The following is a 21,403-nucleotide window of genomic DNA, read 5'->3' as shown; positions in this document are numbered from 1 at the left end:
CAGAGACCACTCCGTCCCTAGGACCTGGCCCTGACGACTTAGTCTGTCGGCCACTACATTCCTCTTGCCTGGAATACAGGCAGTCCCCAGTTATTGGCAGGGATTCCGTTCCCAACAGAGTGACGATAACCGAAAATCACCCATCCGGTTATCGGCATTTATCGGGGCCAAAAATCCAGTTATCGTCATCCCTAGACAAGCGCCAAAAAACCGGACTGCCGATAACCGGGGACAGCCGGTGTACCTGGCTGAGAGGTCTACTGAGTGATCGATCGCCCACTGGTACAAAAGTACTGTCAATGAGTGAAGTTGGCGTGACACTAGCCCCGTTTATTTACATAAGCCACTACTGTAGTGTTGTCCGACATCAGAACTACGGAGTAACCCACCATTCTTTCCCGAAACTCCTGAAGTGCCAGGAAAGCTGTCTTTAATTCCAGCACGTTGATATGAAGTTGCTTGTCCTGAAGGCTCCACACTCCCAAAGTCAGGTCTTCTACATGAGCTCCCAACCCTCGTACAAGGCGCCCAAAAACGAGAAGCTATGGGGGTGGGGCGGGGGGTGAATGAAGAGGCACTCTGACAGTCAAGTTTTCATCGTTCAGCCACCACAGTAGATCTTTTCTCACCTCTGCCAACAGAGGGAACTGAAACAGAGGGGAATCCCTCGCAGGGGACCAAGATTCTTTCAACCTCCACTGAAGGGATCGAAGATGTAGACAGCCGTGGAGAATAAGTTTCTCCAGAGAGGTCAAAAGACCCAGAACTACTTGCCACTGCCGTGCTGGTGTTGCTTCTGCTCAGACAAGAAGGAGTGAACTACCATCCTGAACTTCTCAATCCTTTGGTTCGATGGAAATACTCTCAATGATACTGTCTCTATGATCATTCCAAGGTAAAGAATCTTCTGACTGAGATGAAGATTGGACTTTCCAAATTTATCGTGATGCCTAAGCCATGACAAAATTGGAGATGATCATCCCTGTATTGGATTAGCGCTTCCCAAGAACTTACTAAGGCCAGCCAGTTGTCGAGATATCTTAAGAAGCAAATCCCCTGAGAATGAGCCCATGTCAACACCAGGCTGGACACTCTTGCCAACACTTGAAGGGCTGTTGTGAGGATGAAGCAGAGACCTTTGAAATGAAACACCAGCTCTCCAAGACTGAAGTGAAGAAAGTTCCAGGAGGAAGGATGGATTGGAATCTGGAAGTAAGCATCCTTCAAATCTATTGTGAGTATGTAGTTGTTCTTCCTGACAGCTGCTAGCATTGTTCGAGGCATTTCCATCTTGAACTGGCTCTTCCTGATGAAGAGGTTCAGGATTGATAGGTCAATCACTGGCCTTCAATCACCCATGTCCTTGAGGACTATAAGGACCAGGCTGTAAAAACCTGGGGATGGATGCTTGACTTCTTGCACCGCTCCTTTTTCCATCATCATCCTCTTGGAGAGCTAGATACCTTGGGCAGCCATGGGCGTACGTCAACTGAGCGAGAGGTAGATCAGATAGAGGAGGAGCAAAGTCAAAAGGTAGTAGATATCCTTCCCGAAGAACATCTATTACCCACGGCTCTGCTCTGAAACTTTGCCACGTAGCCCAATGGCTCGCCAGGCATCCTCCCACTAGTGGCAATGAGTGGGAAAGGGCGCCTGCTCTATCGCCTACTTCCTCTAGCTCTGCCTCTATCTCCTCTTCCCAATTTGGAGGAGTGGGGCTGAAAGGGCTGTTGCTGGAGAGCTTTCTTCAGTGTTGATGGAGCAGTTGAGTGGACCTGTTTGTAGAAGTCACACTAGAGGTCTTCTTGGGAGAAGGTTGCTGTCTAGGTCTGGAGGTACTAGGGCGAGAGGGTTTGGCGGATTTCGAAACTACCTGATGAATGAGCCAGTCATTATTATCTGCCCAATGTCTATCAACAGCAATGTCAAGCTGATCCTTAGGGAAGAGTGACTGGGACTTCAAAATATCCCCATTCTTCAAGGCTAACAAAGAGTCAGTATTGACAAAACTGAGAAACCTTGGAGAGGGCTTTGTCTCTTCTCTTTAGTAACAGATTGGCCCAGAGGTTGGCATTTGGGTAAGTAAAGGTTGGCAGTTAGGTGAGTAAAGGTTGGCATTTAGGTGATTAAGGTACAAGAAGCCTTAGCACCAGATTGTAACAGCCTGATATAAGGGGGGCATTATTTTCCGTATCCCCCAATGCCTTGGAAGACATTTTTGCCACTGCTGTTGACCACAAATCAAGCCAAGAGGTAATCTGGAAAGCAGAAGAGACAGTCAACTCTAAGGTGGCTGCTTCCTGAGGGGGTGAGGGAAGGACTTTCTGCCTTAACCTGATCCAAAGTCAGCCCTGGTCCTAAACTAACCAGATCTGGATTGACTTGTCAAGATAGTAGAGTTACATTAGGGGTTGCATAGAACCTTTTACGGTGAGATGAATTAGGACGGAATCTGCATGACTCGAGCATGTTAACTCAATAGATGTCTGAAGAGTCCTTTTCAGGTCCAAGCAAGACCTCTATACCTGTAGGGACAATCAAAGAAGTTGTCATAACTTCATCAGACAGATTATTGAACTCACGAATGAGTTCAATAGTCTCAACATTAGTGATAAATTCCTGATTCTCCAAATCTTCTGCCTCCTGTCCACCGGGATCCCGGTCTGTTCTTTCTACTGGCTTTGAAGGGTTTAAAACTGGAGCATACACCCTATCCAGCCCACTAGAATATCTTTTGATGACAAGGAAAGCCTAACCTGAGATGTGTCTTGTTTGCAGGGATGAGATGCAGATTTCCCATTCTCATACATTGGACATGTATCATTTCACACCCTCGATGGGCTAACTTCACATCCACGGCCAACCGAATCTGACCAGCAGTCATGGTCTCTCCTAAGAGATTGCAATAGAGAACGACAACGGGCAAGTCTGCAAGAATGACTTATCTGGCGTAATTGCACGAACGTTTCTACTTTCACAGACGTGTCTATCAACATGTCTGTATGAATTGGAGCCATGATTGTGGACCCTCTTGGGAAAGCATGAACGTGAGTGATGGTAAGACGGACGTTTATTAGGATGAGAATTGACAGAATTCCTGAAACATCATCTTACAGAATGGATGTGAGAACTCGAACACAAGCCACATCTCTCGCAGGCAAACGAGAACAAGGAGATCAATGAGCTGACAAGGGCTGTCATTGAATGCACGTACACAGACATGCAAGAGGGGGACTGCAGGACCCAAAGGGAAGGGGCAGTAATAGATGAATCCTCCACCCGGGATTTCTTGATGGGAGCCTTGTCATTTTTCTTTCGAAACTGCACAGAACGATCGGGGGAAAACAAAACCTCCATAGTCTCCTTCTTGGAAAGACCTCTTCAAGGTCGAGAGATGGACAGACATGACACAGCAACAGGAACACGTTCGTGAGCAGGAGAGCCATGTACGTGGTTGGAGGACAGTGGAGAAACAGAAATGGTCCTACAATTCCTCTGGTGAGGAGCAGTGATGAAGTCCCTAATATTCCAATGTCTGACAGGGTAGGACTGGACAGGCAAAGAAGATGAGCAGGAAGACAATGAGGATGAAGAAGACAAAGACGATGATGATGGAGAGGGAGGTCTACACTGTATCTTCTTCAAAACACATCCATTACCTCTCACAGAAAATGATGTTGACTCTGTCCACCACAGCCTGAACGACAGAGTCTTGAGATGGAACAGGAGCAGATGTCATCACCGCAGAGTATACTGATGACAGTAGAGAAGTCACAGGGACTGAAGCTCTAAGCACAGGAGCAGAAAGAGCCGCTGGTCTGGAAACTGTCAAGGTGACTGAACTGGGACCCCAAGATGTCGCTTTAGCAGTAGTCAACCCAAGATGATGCGTGGGGAAGTCTGATGGTAGACGAGGCACACCAGGAACAGCAGTGCTCAACCCAGAAGAGTGATGGGCAGGAGGATTGGGAACTGTCATTGCGGCCGACAGGGGAAGGGTTGGTACCCTTGAGAGGCCTAACAAGGCCCAAATGCACGACATCTTCTGCACATCCAATCCTGAAACAATAGAACAAGATGGAGCTGCCTCCACCCTCCTGGGGGGTGGGGGGGGAGAGAGACACCCACCCCAGGAGACAGCGGGGACAGCAAAAGGAATACCTCCTGACCCCCCTGTCAAAACTTCCAAGGGCGAGGCCATGGAAGAATGGAAAGGGGTAAAATCTTCTAAAGAAGAGAAAGCAACTAGAGGAAATTTGAACAAAGAAGAGGCAGAACAAAGGGGAGCTTGAGAAGCATCCACTGAAGGAGGAGAGAACCCTTCCCAAGATGGTGTCTCCAACTTCCTCCTATGCTGCCTCTTCTTGGCAAAGACCCTCCATTGCTCAGGAGACCACGAATGACACTCAGGGCAAGGATTAGTTATGTTACAAGCTTTAGACCTGCATCCACTGCAAGTAGAATGAGGATCAGTCTCAAAAGAAGCATGAAAACGAGAGCAAATGTAGTTAGCTACTCCAGGACATTTCCTCTGAGCTTAGAAGAAGGCTTAGATGAGTTTTGGGTCTCCATAATCAGAAGCCAAAACATATACACACAAAAACACAATATAGCACTACATCACAACACAAAGTTCAAACCACGGGAAACACGGGGCAAGAGAGGAAAACACTGGCTTTTGGGAGGATGGGCAGCAGCACATCGTATCAGCAAGGAGGTAAAGAAGAAACTGAATGCTCACAGGTTCAAGAGGTCAGCGGTTGCCTCCTCGTTCATCCCGATGACTAATCCCCGATGCCATCAATTCCTTGCATCACAATTTTAATTGGTTTTTACCGGTTTCAAGCTGGCAACAGATTTCTCCTTACGTTAAGACCCAGGTTTGTTCCGCACATGAACAATTAGCTATTCTAACTCTTCTTGTAGATGGAGGTCTCCCTCTTTCATATTAAAAGATAGTGAGCTATCATGACTATGTACCTTCTCTGTGACAAGTTAACTTAATTGCTTGCCAGTGGGGGGATTTTTCCCATATAGGCAAAACTGCTGCCGAAGATAGCAACCAATGGCTGTGCATCTTTGGAGGGAAAATTCAACAAAATGCAGCAGTGTAGCTTTACCAAAGGTTTAGCATTTGCCTCTACTACTACCTTTGAAGGTTTTTTTATAAGGTATTATATTTTTTTCAATAGCAGTAGTATTCTTGGATTTTAAGACCTCCGCTAAATTTTCAATTTTACTCAGCAGTCAAGTACAAGTCTGTAGTTTCAAAATAACACCATACACAGCATTATATTATGAAAAAAATTTCAGAGAGCAATCAAAGAAAACACAGCTAAGTCCATGAGTGGTCAATGTTGACTTGCCATACAAATTCTGAGGCCACTCAGAATCCCAAGAAGTAATTTATTTGCAGTTATGGATAATGCCACTGAGTCAAGTCTTATTTTTGCAGAATTTGCTTTTGTTAAGTTTAGTAATCCAGTTTTTTGTAAATAGCACGTAATCTTAAATGAAACTGAACACCAGTCGGATTTTAAACAATACAATGGTACAGTCTCTTAAATGACTGGTTTTTCAACAAAACAAAAAGGTTTCTTTGAGGACCCCTTCATTAATTAACTACATAAGTCGCTGGCCCCAAATTGTGCAATTTGCATCTATTGCACCAAATGCTTTCATAAAAAATTATCTTAAAGTTGAGATGCTGTCAGTGTTTATTATCAGTCTATTTGTAAAATACAAATTTCACCCCAACTGCTTGTGAATAAATTTAAATATCCCACAAGAGATCTTGAATAATTCCTCATTACTAACAAGAACTAGGCTAACAGAGTGGCAGTAGGGAGTTGGGGGAAGGGGGGTAGGGAGTTTGTTCTGTGCACTAGCCAATCACAACCACAAAAAAGCAGCTGCATTTCCATTCTCTGCCAGCTTGTCCTGTCAAGCTCCCCCTCTTCCCTCTCACTCCCTGTCAAATTCCTTGTACTCTTGCCATGTGCTCTGAAATTCATAAGGCTCTTTCATGGTTTTGCACTTATTTGGTGATTATTGTAGTCCACAAGGCTTAATAAATACTGGAAACATAGCATCAAATGACAATGAAATGCTACTAGTAGCAAAATTACCAGAGAACACTGTTCATGATGGATTTTACATGTTTAGTAAAATATTCATATCCACTGTTGATAATGACAACCTTGAATAGAGAGGCTGTCGCTTTCCACTCCACAATACCACCATCCTACCCCGCCCCCTCTCGCCCTTGTTTGTCACCAGCTTGTCAAAAAGAATATGTTCATCAGGTTGCACGACAAAAATGTCAAATTCATCATTTTCTCAGACAAGAGGGCAAGAGTTACCACAAAATTTAACAAAACAGGTGATAATTACATTATTCAAAGTGTAAATAAAAATGTACCTCCTCTTCTGTTTCTTTTGTTCTCATTACTATTGAATTTTGTTTTTACTACTCTTTTATTTTAATTCCATACATAATATAACAATAGCTTTCCTTGTATGCAATATGGGCAATTCAAGTAAAAAAAAAGTTTTCATTAACTTTCGTCCATTGAATTTTCCGTTTTTTTTTTTACCAAAAACACAATCTCGCTACATTTACTCTAGAATATGACTACACAAAGAAAATTATATCATATAAGTTAAATCTGCAAAACAAAACTGTTTAGATAATTAAAAACACTTTATATGTGCAAAGTAATTGGAGTTTCTCAGACAGCTTTGTTCAGAGATATAACTGGAAGATAGATTGAGGATTGCTGGTTGTGCTACTCCGTATCACAACTACACTATTTACTCTTATTTCTTTATGATCAGGACTATTATTGCTTCACCATTAGTGGTAATCATAAATGATCTAGTTTCTACAAATTTATATTTGTATTTCAAAGTGTGCAAAGATAGCTGGCATCAATGGCAGTAAATGTTGTGATGACTAAAGGTAAATTGACCACACCTAATTAAATCCAAAAGTGTGTTCACTATGATGAGAGGAGCCCCCGAACTTTGGGCGAGAAAACACGTCACTGGATGTTACTTGAACTGATGTCACACTTTGACGTTGTCATGGATCGAATGCTAGCTGTTTACAATGCTAATGTCATAAAAATGCTACTGTCATAAAAAGAAAATCATTCTCAAGGTTGAAGTAGCCAGTCAACTTGAAGAACTAACTTTGCTCCCATTACATGTAGTTCAGTTACCTACATGGCTATTACGACTGCATTACTTGCCACAAAACTAGATCTCCCAACACATTAGTCTTTTTATTGCCTGTGCAGTAGATCAAGTTATTTGTGGCAATGAATATTTTTATTTTTCACAGCTTTTTTCATGAATGCTTTGTTGATGAACATCTTTCAAATGCAGAGGCTATATCGAGAAAGAAAGAGTGATCACAGCCTATGGCTGAAATTTTCTAATTTCTTTTTACAATCTTGGAATGTTACAGCAACAGTCAAATCAAATCAAGACTAAGGTATGAATTCCCTAAGGGAATTATTTTGAATACAGTACCAAGGTCACTTCAAATTTGCAACTCGTCACACTCCACCCCTTTTCCGATCACAAGTTCACAACCAACTCTCTCTCTCTCCACTTCTAAAGCATACTTTTCAAATATATTATCACTGGATCTCTCAAAGAAAATATAATGAATTAAGCAGTCCTATAAATAGGCATATGCTTCCAAAATGTAGGCTTTGCTCTCTCTCTCTCTGATCAAAATATTGCATTCATTCATATATTGTTCCACAGTTTTCTTTGGATATTGCCCAAATTTTATAACATTTTCTGTTATATAAGACTGTTGCGCATCAATTTTATTTCATTTTGATGTCATGACATTGCTTCTAAGTAAGATTTCATGATAGGTTTTACCAAAGAATGATTGATATTCTGCTGTGATCTGTCACTATATAAACAACTTGAATAATGTAGATGTTGTTACTGCAATCAAGTATCGATTATAGAAATTCTGTAGTATTTTTATGGTTTAAAGCTATAGGAAACCTAGCAAACAACAAACATGATGACTCTCCATCCCTGCTGAATTATGTGGTTAAAGAAACATCGTTGCTGCTAGGACTGTTTATTGACACCGTTACCAGACACAGGTACAACTGATATAATAAATGCTAGATAGCAGACATAATTTCAATAACATGGCTGTACATTAGAGATATCATACAACACCCCCTCTCAAGCAATCTTACATAACATTTCAAACAATAGTTTCTGCATAAGTAACTAAACACTGAACAGTGAATACAGTACTGTGCAAAAATAACCAAATACAATAATAATCAATAGTACAGCATATTGGGCTTCTTGTTTGGTTTCGGTAGTCTAGAAGATTTCCTAACTTCACTGTGACTGTTGTCACTTAGTGCGCTGGCATTTTGTTCATTTGAATTAGGTGTAGTGCTGCTGGTTTGCTGACTGTCATTTCTTGGTTGCTCTATTTGAGAGTCTGAGTTTTCCCCAGTGTATATCAGAGAACACCTACTGTATTGCTCCTTATTGTCGATCCAGTGTCTGTAACTAATTTACATGACCTAGGGCTTGCTAGTCTTTCTTTGATTTCCCCGTATTTCTCTTGGTCACATATATACACTATCACCTTCTTGTAGAGTGGGGAGGTTTTGTATTCGGTGATGACTGTTGTAGTTGGCTGAATATTGCTCCCTGTATCTCTCCTCTTTTCTCCGCAGTTCTTCTTTATCGATATCCCTTGGTTGTAGAACGTCTGGGTGAACAGGTAGTTTTGTATTTATCCTTCTACTCATCAGGAGTTTGCTGGGCATAAGGCCATTTCTGAGAGGTGCTAAGCGATAGGCAAGTAGGCCAAGATAAGGATTTGCATTCTTCTTAAGAATATTTTTGGCAGTCTGTATGGCTCTCTCTGCTTCCCCATTTGCTTGTATGAAGAGGCAATGGTGTCACGTGAGCAAATCCCCAATCCTTAGCGAATTCTTGGAATTCGTAACTGGCATACTGAGGGCCATTGTCGGAAATGACTGTATCAGGAATTCCATGAGTCAAAAATATCTCGGAGAAAGCTCTGATAACTGCTCCTGAAGACGTGGTTTTCAATTCTTTGAATTCGAACCATCTGCTGGTGTAGTCTACTGCTATGACATATGACTTTCCTTCAAGTTCAAACAAATTGGTACCAATCCAGCTCCATGGTTGTGTAGTTGGAAAGGACATAGCCATAAGAGGTTCCCTTGGCTCTGGTCTCAACTTGGCGCATGTATGGCACTTGTTAACCATCGCTTCGATTTGTTTCGTAATGAGGGGCCACCAAACTGAGTAACTTGCACGTCCTTGACATTTGGTGATACCTAGATGACCTTCATGTAGTGCATTCAGTACTTCCAACTGAAGAGATCCTGGAATAACTATACAGGTGTTGAACATCAAAAGGCCTTGATTTACTGTAAGATCCTGTTTCTTCTCCCAGTATGGTTTCAAGAGTGGCTGAGAAGGCATAACTGCAGGCCATCCATCATGGCAATACGTGATTACTTGTTTGCAAATAGCATCGGCCTCTTGAGCTACCCTAATTTCTTCTAGTCGTCATTCCGCAGCTGGGATACACTTCAGATTTACTTCTTGATATTCTTCTACTTCTTCAATCAACCGAAGATCTTCCGTTGTCGGGAGACTCGTCGGAGCGCGGGATAAAGCATTGGCTGTATTTTGACATACTCCTTGGACATAGGTTACTTCAGGCGAATATCTTGCAAGTCAGACATGAAAACGGAGTATTCTAGGTGGAAGCTTTGATAGGTCAGTACCGGAGAATAACGGAACTGTCTGTGGTCCATCTCTAGACTGAAGGTTGTACCTAATACATTATTCTTAAACTTCTCACAGGCCCATGTGGCTGCTAAAGCTTCTTTCAATAACTGCGTATCTCTGCTTGGTCTCACTTACTGCTCTTGAAGCGTAGGCAACTGGTTGTCATTACCAGAATGTCAAGTTGTAGAAGAACAGCTCCTAATCCGTCGCGGCAGGCGTCAGCGGCAATTGTGCTTCCTTTGTTAGGATTGTGGTGTGCTAGTACATCTGTAGACATGAGCTTGTTTTTTACTGCCTGGAAATCTGCTTCTTGAGGCTGGTCCCAGAACCAGTATTGGCTCTTCTTTATGTGTTGCCTCAGTGGCTCACTGATGCTGGCGAGGTCTGGTAGGAACTTGGCTAGTTGGTTTACCATGCCGTTAAACCATTGCAATTCGGCAAAATTAGTCAGTCTTGGAAATTCTTTGATAGCCTTCGTTTTCCCTGGGTCTGCCTGTATTCCATTTCTGGAGATAATGTGTCCTAGGGATTTAATCTACTCCTTAGAGAATTCACACTTGTCGTTTAACGTAACTCCCGCATCCTGCAATTGCTGTAGAACCTTTCCGACACACTTGTCGTGGCTATCCTGTGAAGGGCCGTGGATGAGAATGTTATCCATGTGACAGACAACTCCTTCCAGTCCCTCTAGAATAATTGACATTGTCCTCTGGCAAATTTCAGGTGCTGAGCTAATCCCGAAAGGAAGACGGTTGAAACAGTACCGTCCAAATGGGGTTACGAATGTCGTCAAGAGTCTTGATTCTTCATCGAGGGGTATCTGCCAGAATCCAGAATTAGCATCCAATTTTGTAAACACTTTGCTTCCTCATAGCTTGGTGGGGTTTTCATCGATGCTGGCCATCGGGTGTATTTCCCTTTTAACCACTTTGTTCACAGCATAAGATCCACACAAATTCTCACGTCCCAATTACGCTTCACTGCATTAACCATTCCTGAGCACCACTCAGTTGGCTTGGTTACGGGTGTTATGACATTCTGCTGGACCATCGTTTGTAGTTTCTCCTTTACTTTTGGGAGTAGCAGATGAGGGACCCTTCTGGACGTATAAAGGCAAAAGGGTGTTGCATCATCACGCAAAGCTATCTTGTACTTTGTTTTCATCATCCCTAGGCCTTTGAAAAGTTTTGGAAAATCCTCTCGAAAGTTAGGCGCACTTCCAAGGTTGTAAACTTTGGGTACAGTCCTAAATTCTCTACTGCCTTCTTGGAGAGAAGATTATGGGGCTGTTCTGACATGGTGAATACGTCCTCAACAAGGGTATTATTTCCTATTTTAAGTTCTGCATTTGGAATCTTACCTCTGAATAAGTGAGATAATTTTACACCACCTGGTCCAACACATTTACACATCGAGGGCGAAAACTGAGTCCTCGAAGACATGGCGTCTTCTCATCGATGTAGCTTTTGATCCACTGTTGAGTTTAAACGTCATCTTTTCATTGTTCACTCGAACATCTGCTGACCAGAAGTTTTCCTCGTCTGTCTTGACCTCTCCTAACATGTAGCATCCATCTGTAGATTCATCATAATCCTCGTCGCTGACTTCATGCACCGATCTTCTTGCTCGGCATACTGTTGCATAATGTCCAATTTTACTACACATTCGGCATCTCGCATCTTTGGCGGGACAATCCCTCTTGTAGTGCTCATCATCTCTGCCGCACTACTGGCACTTTCATGGACTGGTTGATGTTGGTCTACTTCTCCCAGGTTGCTTCTGTTTCACAGATTCCTGTGTCTTATCACTTCTGCTTTTCTTGCTGAGTGTTTTCTTCCCTGTTGATTGTAGTCTAGTAGTACCCTTATGCTTTGCTGTATAGTCAACTGCATTAGCTTCAGATTTTCCCACGATCACCTGTTTGTGTGTTCGAGATATTTCAGCAGCTCGAAAATTTTGCACTTTTTCTAAATCTGGAACCGGTCGTTCACGAAGTATATAGTCTTTCTCTTCCTACTTCGTCTGAAGTACCTATGACTATCCTGTCTCAGTAATTCTAAGCTGGCTGTCCGAGGTGAGCTAGACTATGGCAATTGACGTTTTTCTATGTTATTTTACTTGCTTTACAAGAATTTAAAGTAATATTTTGTCGGCCGGCTGTAACTAAGCTGTCATTGACCTTTGAAGACTCACGCGACTTGAATTGCCTAACCAGGGTAGGTCTAAGCCGGCATTCGGCAAGCCCCCCACCCTCCATAGCTAATACGGCAAAATTGTAACCAGTAAACTCCCTAAAAATACCAACATAATGTACCTAGAGGTGTTTACTGGTTACAATTTTGCCGTATTAGCTATGGAGGTGGGGGGGCAGGCTTGCCGCAAAATGCCGGCTTAGACCTACCCTGAGTTAGGTAATTCAAGTCGTGTAGTCTTCAAAGGTCAATCACAGTTTAGTTACAACGGCCGACAAAACTAGTAAAATAACATAGAAAAATGCCAATTGCCACAGTCTAGCTCACCGCGGACAGCCGGCTTAGAATTACCCGTCTCTAATAAGAGAAGTCCTGAGGTCGCCGAACTTACACGAATCAGCCAGCTGACGTAAATGTAGTACATACTCATCAATACTTTCACTACTTTTCTGATTAGCAGAGTTAAAGACAAACCTTTCGTAAAGCACATTACGTTGGGGTACGAAGTGTAGGCGTAATTCTTCGACTATCCTTGATGGTTTCTTCTCGCCTTCCAAGGTCTTGGAAGGGAATTCATAACTTTCTTGCATTCAGCTCCCATAATTGTACATAATGTTGCAGCAACGATTTCCTTCCCTTTGCTATCTTCCTCCCCTTCAGCAATTTTCATTTCAGCTCTTAGGTTAGTAGCTATGAGGTAGTAAACCCAGGAGTTCTCGAATTCTTTCCAGTTTTCAGCAACATCTCCCTTGAGGGTCATGGGTTGGGGTGCAGGAATTTGGTAAGTAGCCATCTTTACTTTGTGAATGTGTATTAGGTGTGGTTTTGATTGAAAACTCTTAGCCTAGCACTTTAAATTCACTTGCACTTTGGCATAAATTCTTGGAACTTTAACTGCAGATTTTACTGGTCTGGAAATATTTGGGTTCTTTCAAGTATTGGCAATATTGCTCCAAGTTGGCATCACATTACAGCCGCTTGCAGAGTGGAGGAACAATGATATATCAAAAGATAATAAGTTTGATTCAACTTTATATTCCCAAATACCTGTGCCAAAATGTCCCTGAGAAGTTCACAATCTCTTGTGAGGCATGCAAAGCTCGTGCAACGTTGATATGTGCACAAAATCGACCAAAACGCTGCCAACACGCTGAATTACTTGGTTAACTGTTTATTGACACTGTTACCAGACACAGGTACGACTGATATAATAAATGCTAGATAGCAGACACAGTTTCAATAACATACCTGTACATCAGAGATATCATACAACAGTCCCTTTTATTGAGTTGCTGAGTGTACATGTGTACCCTATAGGCATACTTTAACATGTTGTAATGCCCATTAACATAAACGAATAATTCAGTGTAATACGTGAATTTTAAAAATAGAGAAAATGCTATTCCTTACTTATTTGACATCCATCTTCATCACTCTCATCTCGGCAGTCAGGGTGACCATCACAGCGTTTTCCTCGAGGTATACACGTTTCATCCCAACATTTCCATTCGTTGGTATTACAAACTGCAAGAACACAATAAAAAATTAATATCAATCAGAGTGCACTACAGCTGTTAGTCAAGAAAAGCTATTTCATAATGCAAAATACAAAGACTATTTGCACATGAGTGTACAACCCTTAAACCTTAGGCCATTAAGAAATTAAATTCAAAGCCTCCATTACACCTGCACCATTAATTCTTTACGTCAAGTTATTCCCTTCATGGTGTTTTATATATGTAATAAGTTCTCTTTACTCTCCTCTTATGCAGCATCTGCTTAAATACCCACCTATATTTGGTCTTCAGTTATCTAATTCCTCTATGATTTCCTGGCCCCTCCTACTATTCTTTGTCCTGCTGCATCGGCATCAACTATTTTGCTAACTACACGTTCCTGCTATTAACAAGCTTTAACAGCCAATTCCAGACGGTGTCAGGAATTACTCCTGTATAATACAGGGGTTTGTATTTTAGTAAGAACTAATCTATTTCTCTCACACACACACTGAACATCAAACAAACCAAGAATATGCAACAAATTGTGTCAAGAAAAATCTTATTACATTAAAAATCTGTGATGTATCATACCCACCTGTTTTCATCCACAAGTGCCTCGTCCCTTTAGAATTTTATTAGATTATTCACTGCCACCATTGCAAGTTTCCAATGCTGATGGCAATATGGGAGAGATATATTATCAGGATTTGTGGGAGACAAACTGGGTGGAGAATTGAAAGATGCAGCTCCTCTGGGTAGTAAAAATGAATGGGCAGAAGGAATAGGTTTGAAGACGGAAGAAATATGTCTTCCTGGCATTCCTTCTTCTCTTCAACAACTTACAGCTCTTTAAAACCCCATGGAAGCAAGCTACTGCAGTGACACTACTGTTCTGTAAGTATTAGGATCAACCTCTAAAATATAATAAATGGCCTCCTCCAACCATCATAGGATTCCCTATTAATATTTAGAATTTCTCCACCCTCTTCCACCAAGACCTCTGCTTCATACTCCTACTGAAGTGTCATCAACTTTGTGTTGATCATCAGCTTACTGTACTCTCCAGGAGCTTTGTAACATCCTCTTCATACACATACTTGGAAACTAATTTCGTGAAGTACACCGATCCTGTCTTAACAGATCCTCCACCTGATGCAAAGCTCCTAATATCATACAAGCTTTAAGGCTACATCTCCTTCGACATGGCGTTAATTACTGAAGGCTGTTGCTCATCCCAGGCATTTATGATGCAATTGATCACATCCTTGACACTGAACTTCTCCTTAAACTCCTTTACCATCCTATAAGGGGTATCACTGAGGAAAAGGTCACCATCTTCTTCACTGTCATTGTATGTTGGTAGTAGGCCTTAAATAGACTGACACGTGATGTCAAAAGGCAAGAAACAAAAACTCTCGGCTCTCAACTCAGTTCTCTGTGAACTTGGAATGACTGGGCATTATCTATTAAGGGGAGGAACAGGTTGGGGATTTTATATCACGGTCATATTGGTATATGACCAGTGCTGTACTCACAGTCACATATCATTGCATCAGGAACTCTAGGGCACCTTTGGCAGCCTCATCAAACTAGCTAAGATTTGTAATAAAGGTCCCCTTTTGCAACCTGGGAAACCCACACATTCATTGAGATTACTGTACAAAGAAAAAGCCAATACCATATTCAGTCTCATCCCAACACAACTACTTAATAATTTTTGGAAAAAATATAACAAACTCTCTTCTAACAACAGTAATCTCAAAGCTGTCCTAGAGCAATTACACAGTTTTCATTGCATAATTTGACCTGTAACATAAGGAACTTTGTTTAGGTGTGATCAATTTTTTTCTCAGTTATTACAGCTTTAGGTTGGAGGTTCTGTTAACAGATATGTAGCTACAATTAGCTATAATTATGGGGGATGAAGTTAAATCCTAACAAAACTCATAGCATAATTGCTAGTGAGTTTAAGACATTAATCCCAGCCACCACCACCAAACAACCAGATCTGTCTTTGATAATGTTCATTATGTGCAACTCAATCAGAAATCTATGCATCATTCTCAACCGCAAATTCACATCTGAGAAACACATCAGTTTATATCTTCTTCAATTGCACAAACAACTGATATACTGAGAAAGTCTTTCAAGAATTTTGGATATGTGTCCTCAGATATTTTTTTTTTAATTCTGCCACATTTTGAAAACATACTGTACTGACTTTTGTTAATTTCCTATCACAGATTTCAACATTAATGTCTGGTACTTTCACAAATGAACTTATTGTGCCAATTGTAAAATTTTTCATAATTGTGATCATATGTACTTGGAATTCATATCTTCCCAAACTACCATCCACCAGGTAGTGCTAGACATACAGATAATTCGAATAGTTTTACCTTCTCTTTTGTGAGGTTGAAGATCACACACATTTTTATGTCTTGTTCAGTATTGCCAAATCACAGAATAATCTTCCTGTCCATGCAGATAAATTGTTGAAACTTCAGGATTTCAAACTTGCTTGTTGCCGAGTAGGCTCACATGAGTCATATCAAAGCTTTTTTTTTTGTTCTAACTGTAATTTCTTCCCATTTTTTTTCTCTGTTATTTTTCTCACAGTTTATTCTCATGTACTTTTCCCATACTGGGCTGCTTTCCCTACTGTGGCCCCTAGGCCTTTAGCTTCTGCTCTTCAAGCTAGGGTTGCATCTGGGATGATAATATAATAATAATAATAATAGAGTAATAGTAATAATATTTTTTCTTTCCACCGCAAAATCATCTGTAGTTTATAAGTATAGCTTATGCAACTGTTCCATTGAGCTAAGCAGGAGATTTCATTTTCTTTTCCTATCAGGTGGCCTTGTAACAACCTTCAGACCACAATGCAAGACTTGAATTGGATCATTCAGGGAATGTTATTTTTACTCTACTGACAAGCTTTGGAATTCCTTTCACATTTCTATTTTTTCTGACAGTTATAACCTTCATCTTTCAAGTACAGGTCTACCACTTCCTCCTCTTTTCTTTTCTTCAGTCCTTGCACTAGAAAAAGGTAGTAAATATAAATTACAGCAGTATACTTTCTATGGTATCTACAACATCAAAAAAGTATTCAGACTAGATCTGAAGATAATGTTTAATACCCAGACCAATTCTCCTCAAAACTTTGTTTGATGACAACTAATTCCTTTTAAGATGAAAAATAACAATAAAACACTGCTAATTTTGTGATGCTTCTCAGTTACTCTCACAACACATGTTTATTACGCATCAACTTCAGAAATCATTATTATCCTGGAAATGTGAAGTAGACCTATGTTATGACAGAGTCTCTCACCTCTTGAGCACCCCTCTTCATCCGAAAAGTCAGGGCAATCATATCGTCCATCACAACGGAATTTCTTGGGAACGCATGACCCATCTCGGCACATCAACTGACTATGACTGCAAGCTTTGGAAAGCAAATACTAGAAATTACAATTTTTCACTACCACCCTTTATTATAATCTATATATATATATATATATATATATATATATATATATATATATATATATATATATATATATATATATATATCAAATATATTTTCTTCAAAAATCAAAGTATTACCTATACCATAAAAACACATTCATTTCATTCCTGACATTTACTTTTAAATTTAACCCATCCATGAAAACAGAAATGATTCTACTTTACTGAAAGTGTTATCAGTGCTTCTGCTAAAAGGATTTAAGAACTTAAAAACAAATGAAAATTATCTGATGTCAATATACCTAGTGCAACTTCAGCACCTTCCAACAGTGTGATAAATATTTTTTAGTCACCCTCTGTGGGGCATCATTTTGTTGACTATCAAATGGTATAAACAATTCACAAAGGCTGGGTGGTAAAAATGGTTTCAAGCACTATTACTGGCATGCATGATACAGTACGCGATATTTTCTGAATCTTACATCAGCATGAAGCTGATACTCAACTTTGTATGTATTAACAGTATTAAAAGTAATGCCCAAGTACCAAAGATAATAATGCAAGGACTTAATTAAATTTAGGCATTTTACTGAAATAAAGATAATCTCCCCCTCCTATACTGAGTGCCTCAGGAAGGAAAACTAAAAGCTCTTCAAGATTTCATCTTGCTCATTTGGATACAGGGATGAAGACGACTGACTCAATGTAAAGGAATACAAAGAAAAATCAGGGCAGTAGCTGGAACAGCATATATAAATACAACAAAATACGCATAATCATCTTAATATTTTAAAAATATATAGAAAAACACAAGAATTCGGGACAAATTGGTTTTAAGGAGGGAGATATCTAGTTATGCAATTTATGATCCTGAATAACCTAAATGAATATCTCAAACGGATTTGCAAGAGAAACTTAAATATAGCTAACAGAATATCAAATTAAATTTTACTACATAATGGAAAAACACCGTAAGCAAAGCCAACTTCCATTTCAATTTTGCTACAGGATGGAAAACACGACAAAAAGTGACTTTGCCAACAGAAATTAAGTTGATGTGTGGCTATCTCTAGCTTTTGCAAGCACATTACGGTATTCCTAGAAATTCATCTTTTATTATTATAATTGCACACATATCAGGTAAAAGTGTGTACTTAGTGATCTATTCATTCATGGATGGGCAGTGTGGACAATGAGGACTGCTTTATACCCCGTATTTCTTTCTTATCAGTAACTTTATTTTAATATCTACTGTACACAACATAACTACTCACAGTTTGAACATCCTTCTTCATCAGAAGAGTCTGAACAGTCTTGTCGTATATCACAACGATACTCTCTTGGTATACAAGACCCATCTCTACACATCCACTGATCTGTGCCGCAGGCTTCAAAGACCAACATAAAATTAAAACACTAATTTATTCAACAAAAAACATTATTACTGAATTTCTAACCATCTTTATCAACACAAGAGGTTCAAGTCATCTATTGGGTAACAGCAGACAAAATATTTGTGTTAAGACCTACAATACGAGCCTTCACTGGAAAGCAATTAAGAACCAGATATAGATTTGGAAAATAATTCCTCTTGAAACCAAGACATTTAAATACACATAGGTGACTATTAACAAATTCCTCTAGCAGATACTGTCTGAATCATGTAATCTCACCGACTATTCATCAATCTCTCAAGGAGCATATGGAATACCTACCTTTTGAAGGACTTGGCATAATTAATTTCTTCAATTATGGCAAGGGTAAGTACAGAAGGCAGAGGGACATTCATTACAGAAATTTACATATTAATTACAACTAGAATAAAATATATCAGGCATCAAAAGCCTAGCAAACATCATGGCATATGTACGTATGCAAGTGTGTGTGTTTCATATAGTTACATGGATAGAGGTGCCTCAAAAGACTTACTCGTCCATCCCAGAAGATGGCTTTAAAAAATCAAAGTAATAGAACTTTCCTATTCTTGGACAGACTGGTAATGGTAATATTCACACCTCAGCTGGTAGTCTGTTCCAATATGAGGTTATCTTATAGATGAAGTAGTTTCAATAGTGGATGTTGAACCTTTCAAGTTACAGTTTCCATCAGCTGGATCTAGTTTGGTTACTTAAGTAAAATATATTCCTGAAGTCTATTTCATTTACACATTTGAGGAATGGGTTTCTATTAACTGGCGTCTTAACAGTTTTATGAAGAATACAAACTGGGGTGTTTTAGCCTCTTTTGATATCCAAGGTGACTGACTGATAGTATGATTTTTTTCTGATCTTAACTGTACATTTATGCCTCTGGGAAGGCGGCAAGAGTTGAAAAGCAGAACCTGTCTAAACTGGTGCATTGTTTAAGGTAGTCTATAGTTTCCAGACCCTTTATCCTGATAGAAAATTGACATTCTTGGTAGTCTCCAGGCTTTCCTTCCAACTCCTATCTGTTTCGCCGGGTTTAGTACTAGTCCCTGGGGGGTCAAATGTGTTTGCAGTGTTTAGTACTAGCTCCTGGGAATCAAATGTCCCTAAGTGCATTACGCGTGATGACTGAAATTTCAGTCATTAAGCGTAATGACTGATCGCGATGTTGACTGTAATATATATATATATATATATATATATATATATATATATATATATATATATATATATATATATATATATATATATATATATATATATATATATATCTGTGGAATAAGATGAAAACTTGTACAGCCGACTAGGTAACATTATCAGCAAATATACATATGTATGAGTATGTGTATGTATATGCATATATGTACAGTATATGTATATATACATGTATATATATGTGTATATATATATATATATATATATATATATATATATATATATATATATATATATATATATATATATATATATATATATATGTACATATATAAGTATATATATATATATATATATATATATATATATATATATATATATATATATATATATATATATATATATATATACGATCATGAAGCTACAAATATCGCTTAATATCAAATCCACGCTACCTCGGGAATATCCGATGGGGAATTATCACCGAAGGGGAATTTATAAGTGATAAATGGACGGGCACTGCCGAGTCTCGATCCCACGACACACAGACGCCAGCATCCAGCTTAATACAGTCGACGCTAACCACTGAGCTATCAAGAGAGGTATAAGTTAACGCCGAGTCTGGTGTACTATATTTACCCGTCGAGAGCGGGAAATTGTACTTAGCCTCGGCTTTAACCCACCTCGACCATGATAGTTCATTGGTACGTTTGGAACACGCAGCTCTTTTTATGACATTTTTATCACACCGTGATTTATATACGATCATGAAGCTACAAATATCGCAATATCAAATCCACGCTACCTCGGGAATATACCCGATGGGAATTATCACCGAAGGAATTTATAAGTGATAAATGAGCGGGGCACTGCGAGTCTCGATCCACGACACACAGGACGCGCATCCAGCGAATCCAGTCGACGCTAACCACTGAGCTATCAAGGACCTCGGCTAAGTACAATTTCCCGCCTCGACGGTAAATATAGTACACCAGACTCGCCGTTAACTTATACTCTCTTGATAGCTCAGTGGTTACTGAGCTATCAAGAGAGGTATAAGTTAACGCCGAAAGTCTGGTGTACTATATTTACCTGTCGAGAGCGGGAAATTGTACTAACAGCCAAGGCTGGTACAATTTCCGCCTCGACGGGTAAATATAGTACACCAGATTCGGCGTTAACTTATACCTCTCTTGATAGCTCAGTGGTTAGCGTCGACTGGATTCGCTGGATGCTTGGCGTCTGTGTCTCGTGGGATCGAGACTCGGCAGTGCCCGTCCATTTATCACTTATAAATTCCCTTCGGTGATAATTCCCCATCGGGATATTCCCGAGGTAGCGTGGATTTGATATTGCGATATTTGTAGCTTCATGATCGTGATATAAATCACGTGTGATAAAAATGTCATATATATATATATATATATATATATATATATATATATATATATAATCACAACAGGAGCCACTGCTCAAAACCACATCGACGGGTAACGAGGGAAAGCACAGAGCATTTTCATGATTTATTGTGCCGACGTTTCACAAACCATCTCGGTTGCATTTTCAAGGCTGCAAATATTTGAACACCATATTACTCGTAATAACTCTTAGAATATTTCGACAAAATATATAGATTTACTACATTGACATCCTCAGTAAACGTAAAATATAGCAGAATAGTGAAATTTAAAAAAATCAAATCAGAATACAAAGATATAAAAAACACAAGAACGTAAACTTAAAAAACTTAAAAAACTTAAAAAATGTAAAAAAGACGTAAAATAATCTTGACATCACTGGTTACATGAATATATTTAAAGTGAGACAA

The 21,403-nt window shown here is 39.7% G+C and overlaps 1 protein-coding gene across 1 annotated transcript in view; it reads right to left on the bottom strand.

Annotated features, from left to right (window-relative positions):
- Positions 1 to 21,403, bottom strand: part of LOC136853488 (sortilin-related receptor-like) — a 159,341-nt gene that overhangs the window by 53,122 nt on the left and 84,816 nt on the right. The window contains exons 11-13 of the mRNA XM_067129110.1: positions 18,268 to 18,381; positions 16,857 to 16,970; positions 13,428 to 13,541 (exon numbers count right to left, since the gene is read on the bottom strand). Of these exons, the coding sequence (XP_066985211.1) occupies positions 13,428 to 13,541; positions 16,857 to 16,970; positions 18,268 to 18,381 (342 nt within the window). The remainder of the gene's footprint in view (positions 1 to 13,427; positions 13,542 to 16,856; positions 16,971 to 18,267; positions 18,382 to 21,403) is intronic.

The sequence above is a fragment of the Macrobrachium rosenbergii genome, chromosome 3, assembly GCF_040412425.1.
Source record: "Macrobrachium rosenbergii isolate ZJJX-2024 chromosome 3, ASM4041242v1, whole genome shotgun sequence".
Classification (NCBI taxonomy): Eukaryota; Metazoa; Arthropoda; class Malacostraca; order Decapoda; family Palaemonidae; genus Macrobrachium; species Macrobrachium rosenbergii.
This window is presented reverse-complemented; position numbering and strand designations above follow the sequence as displayed.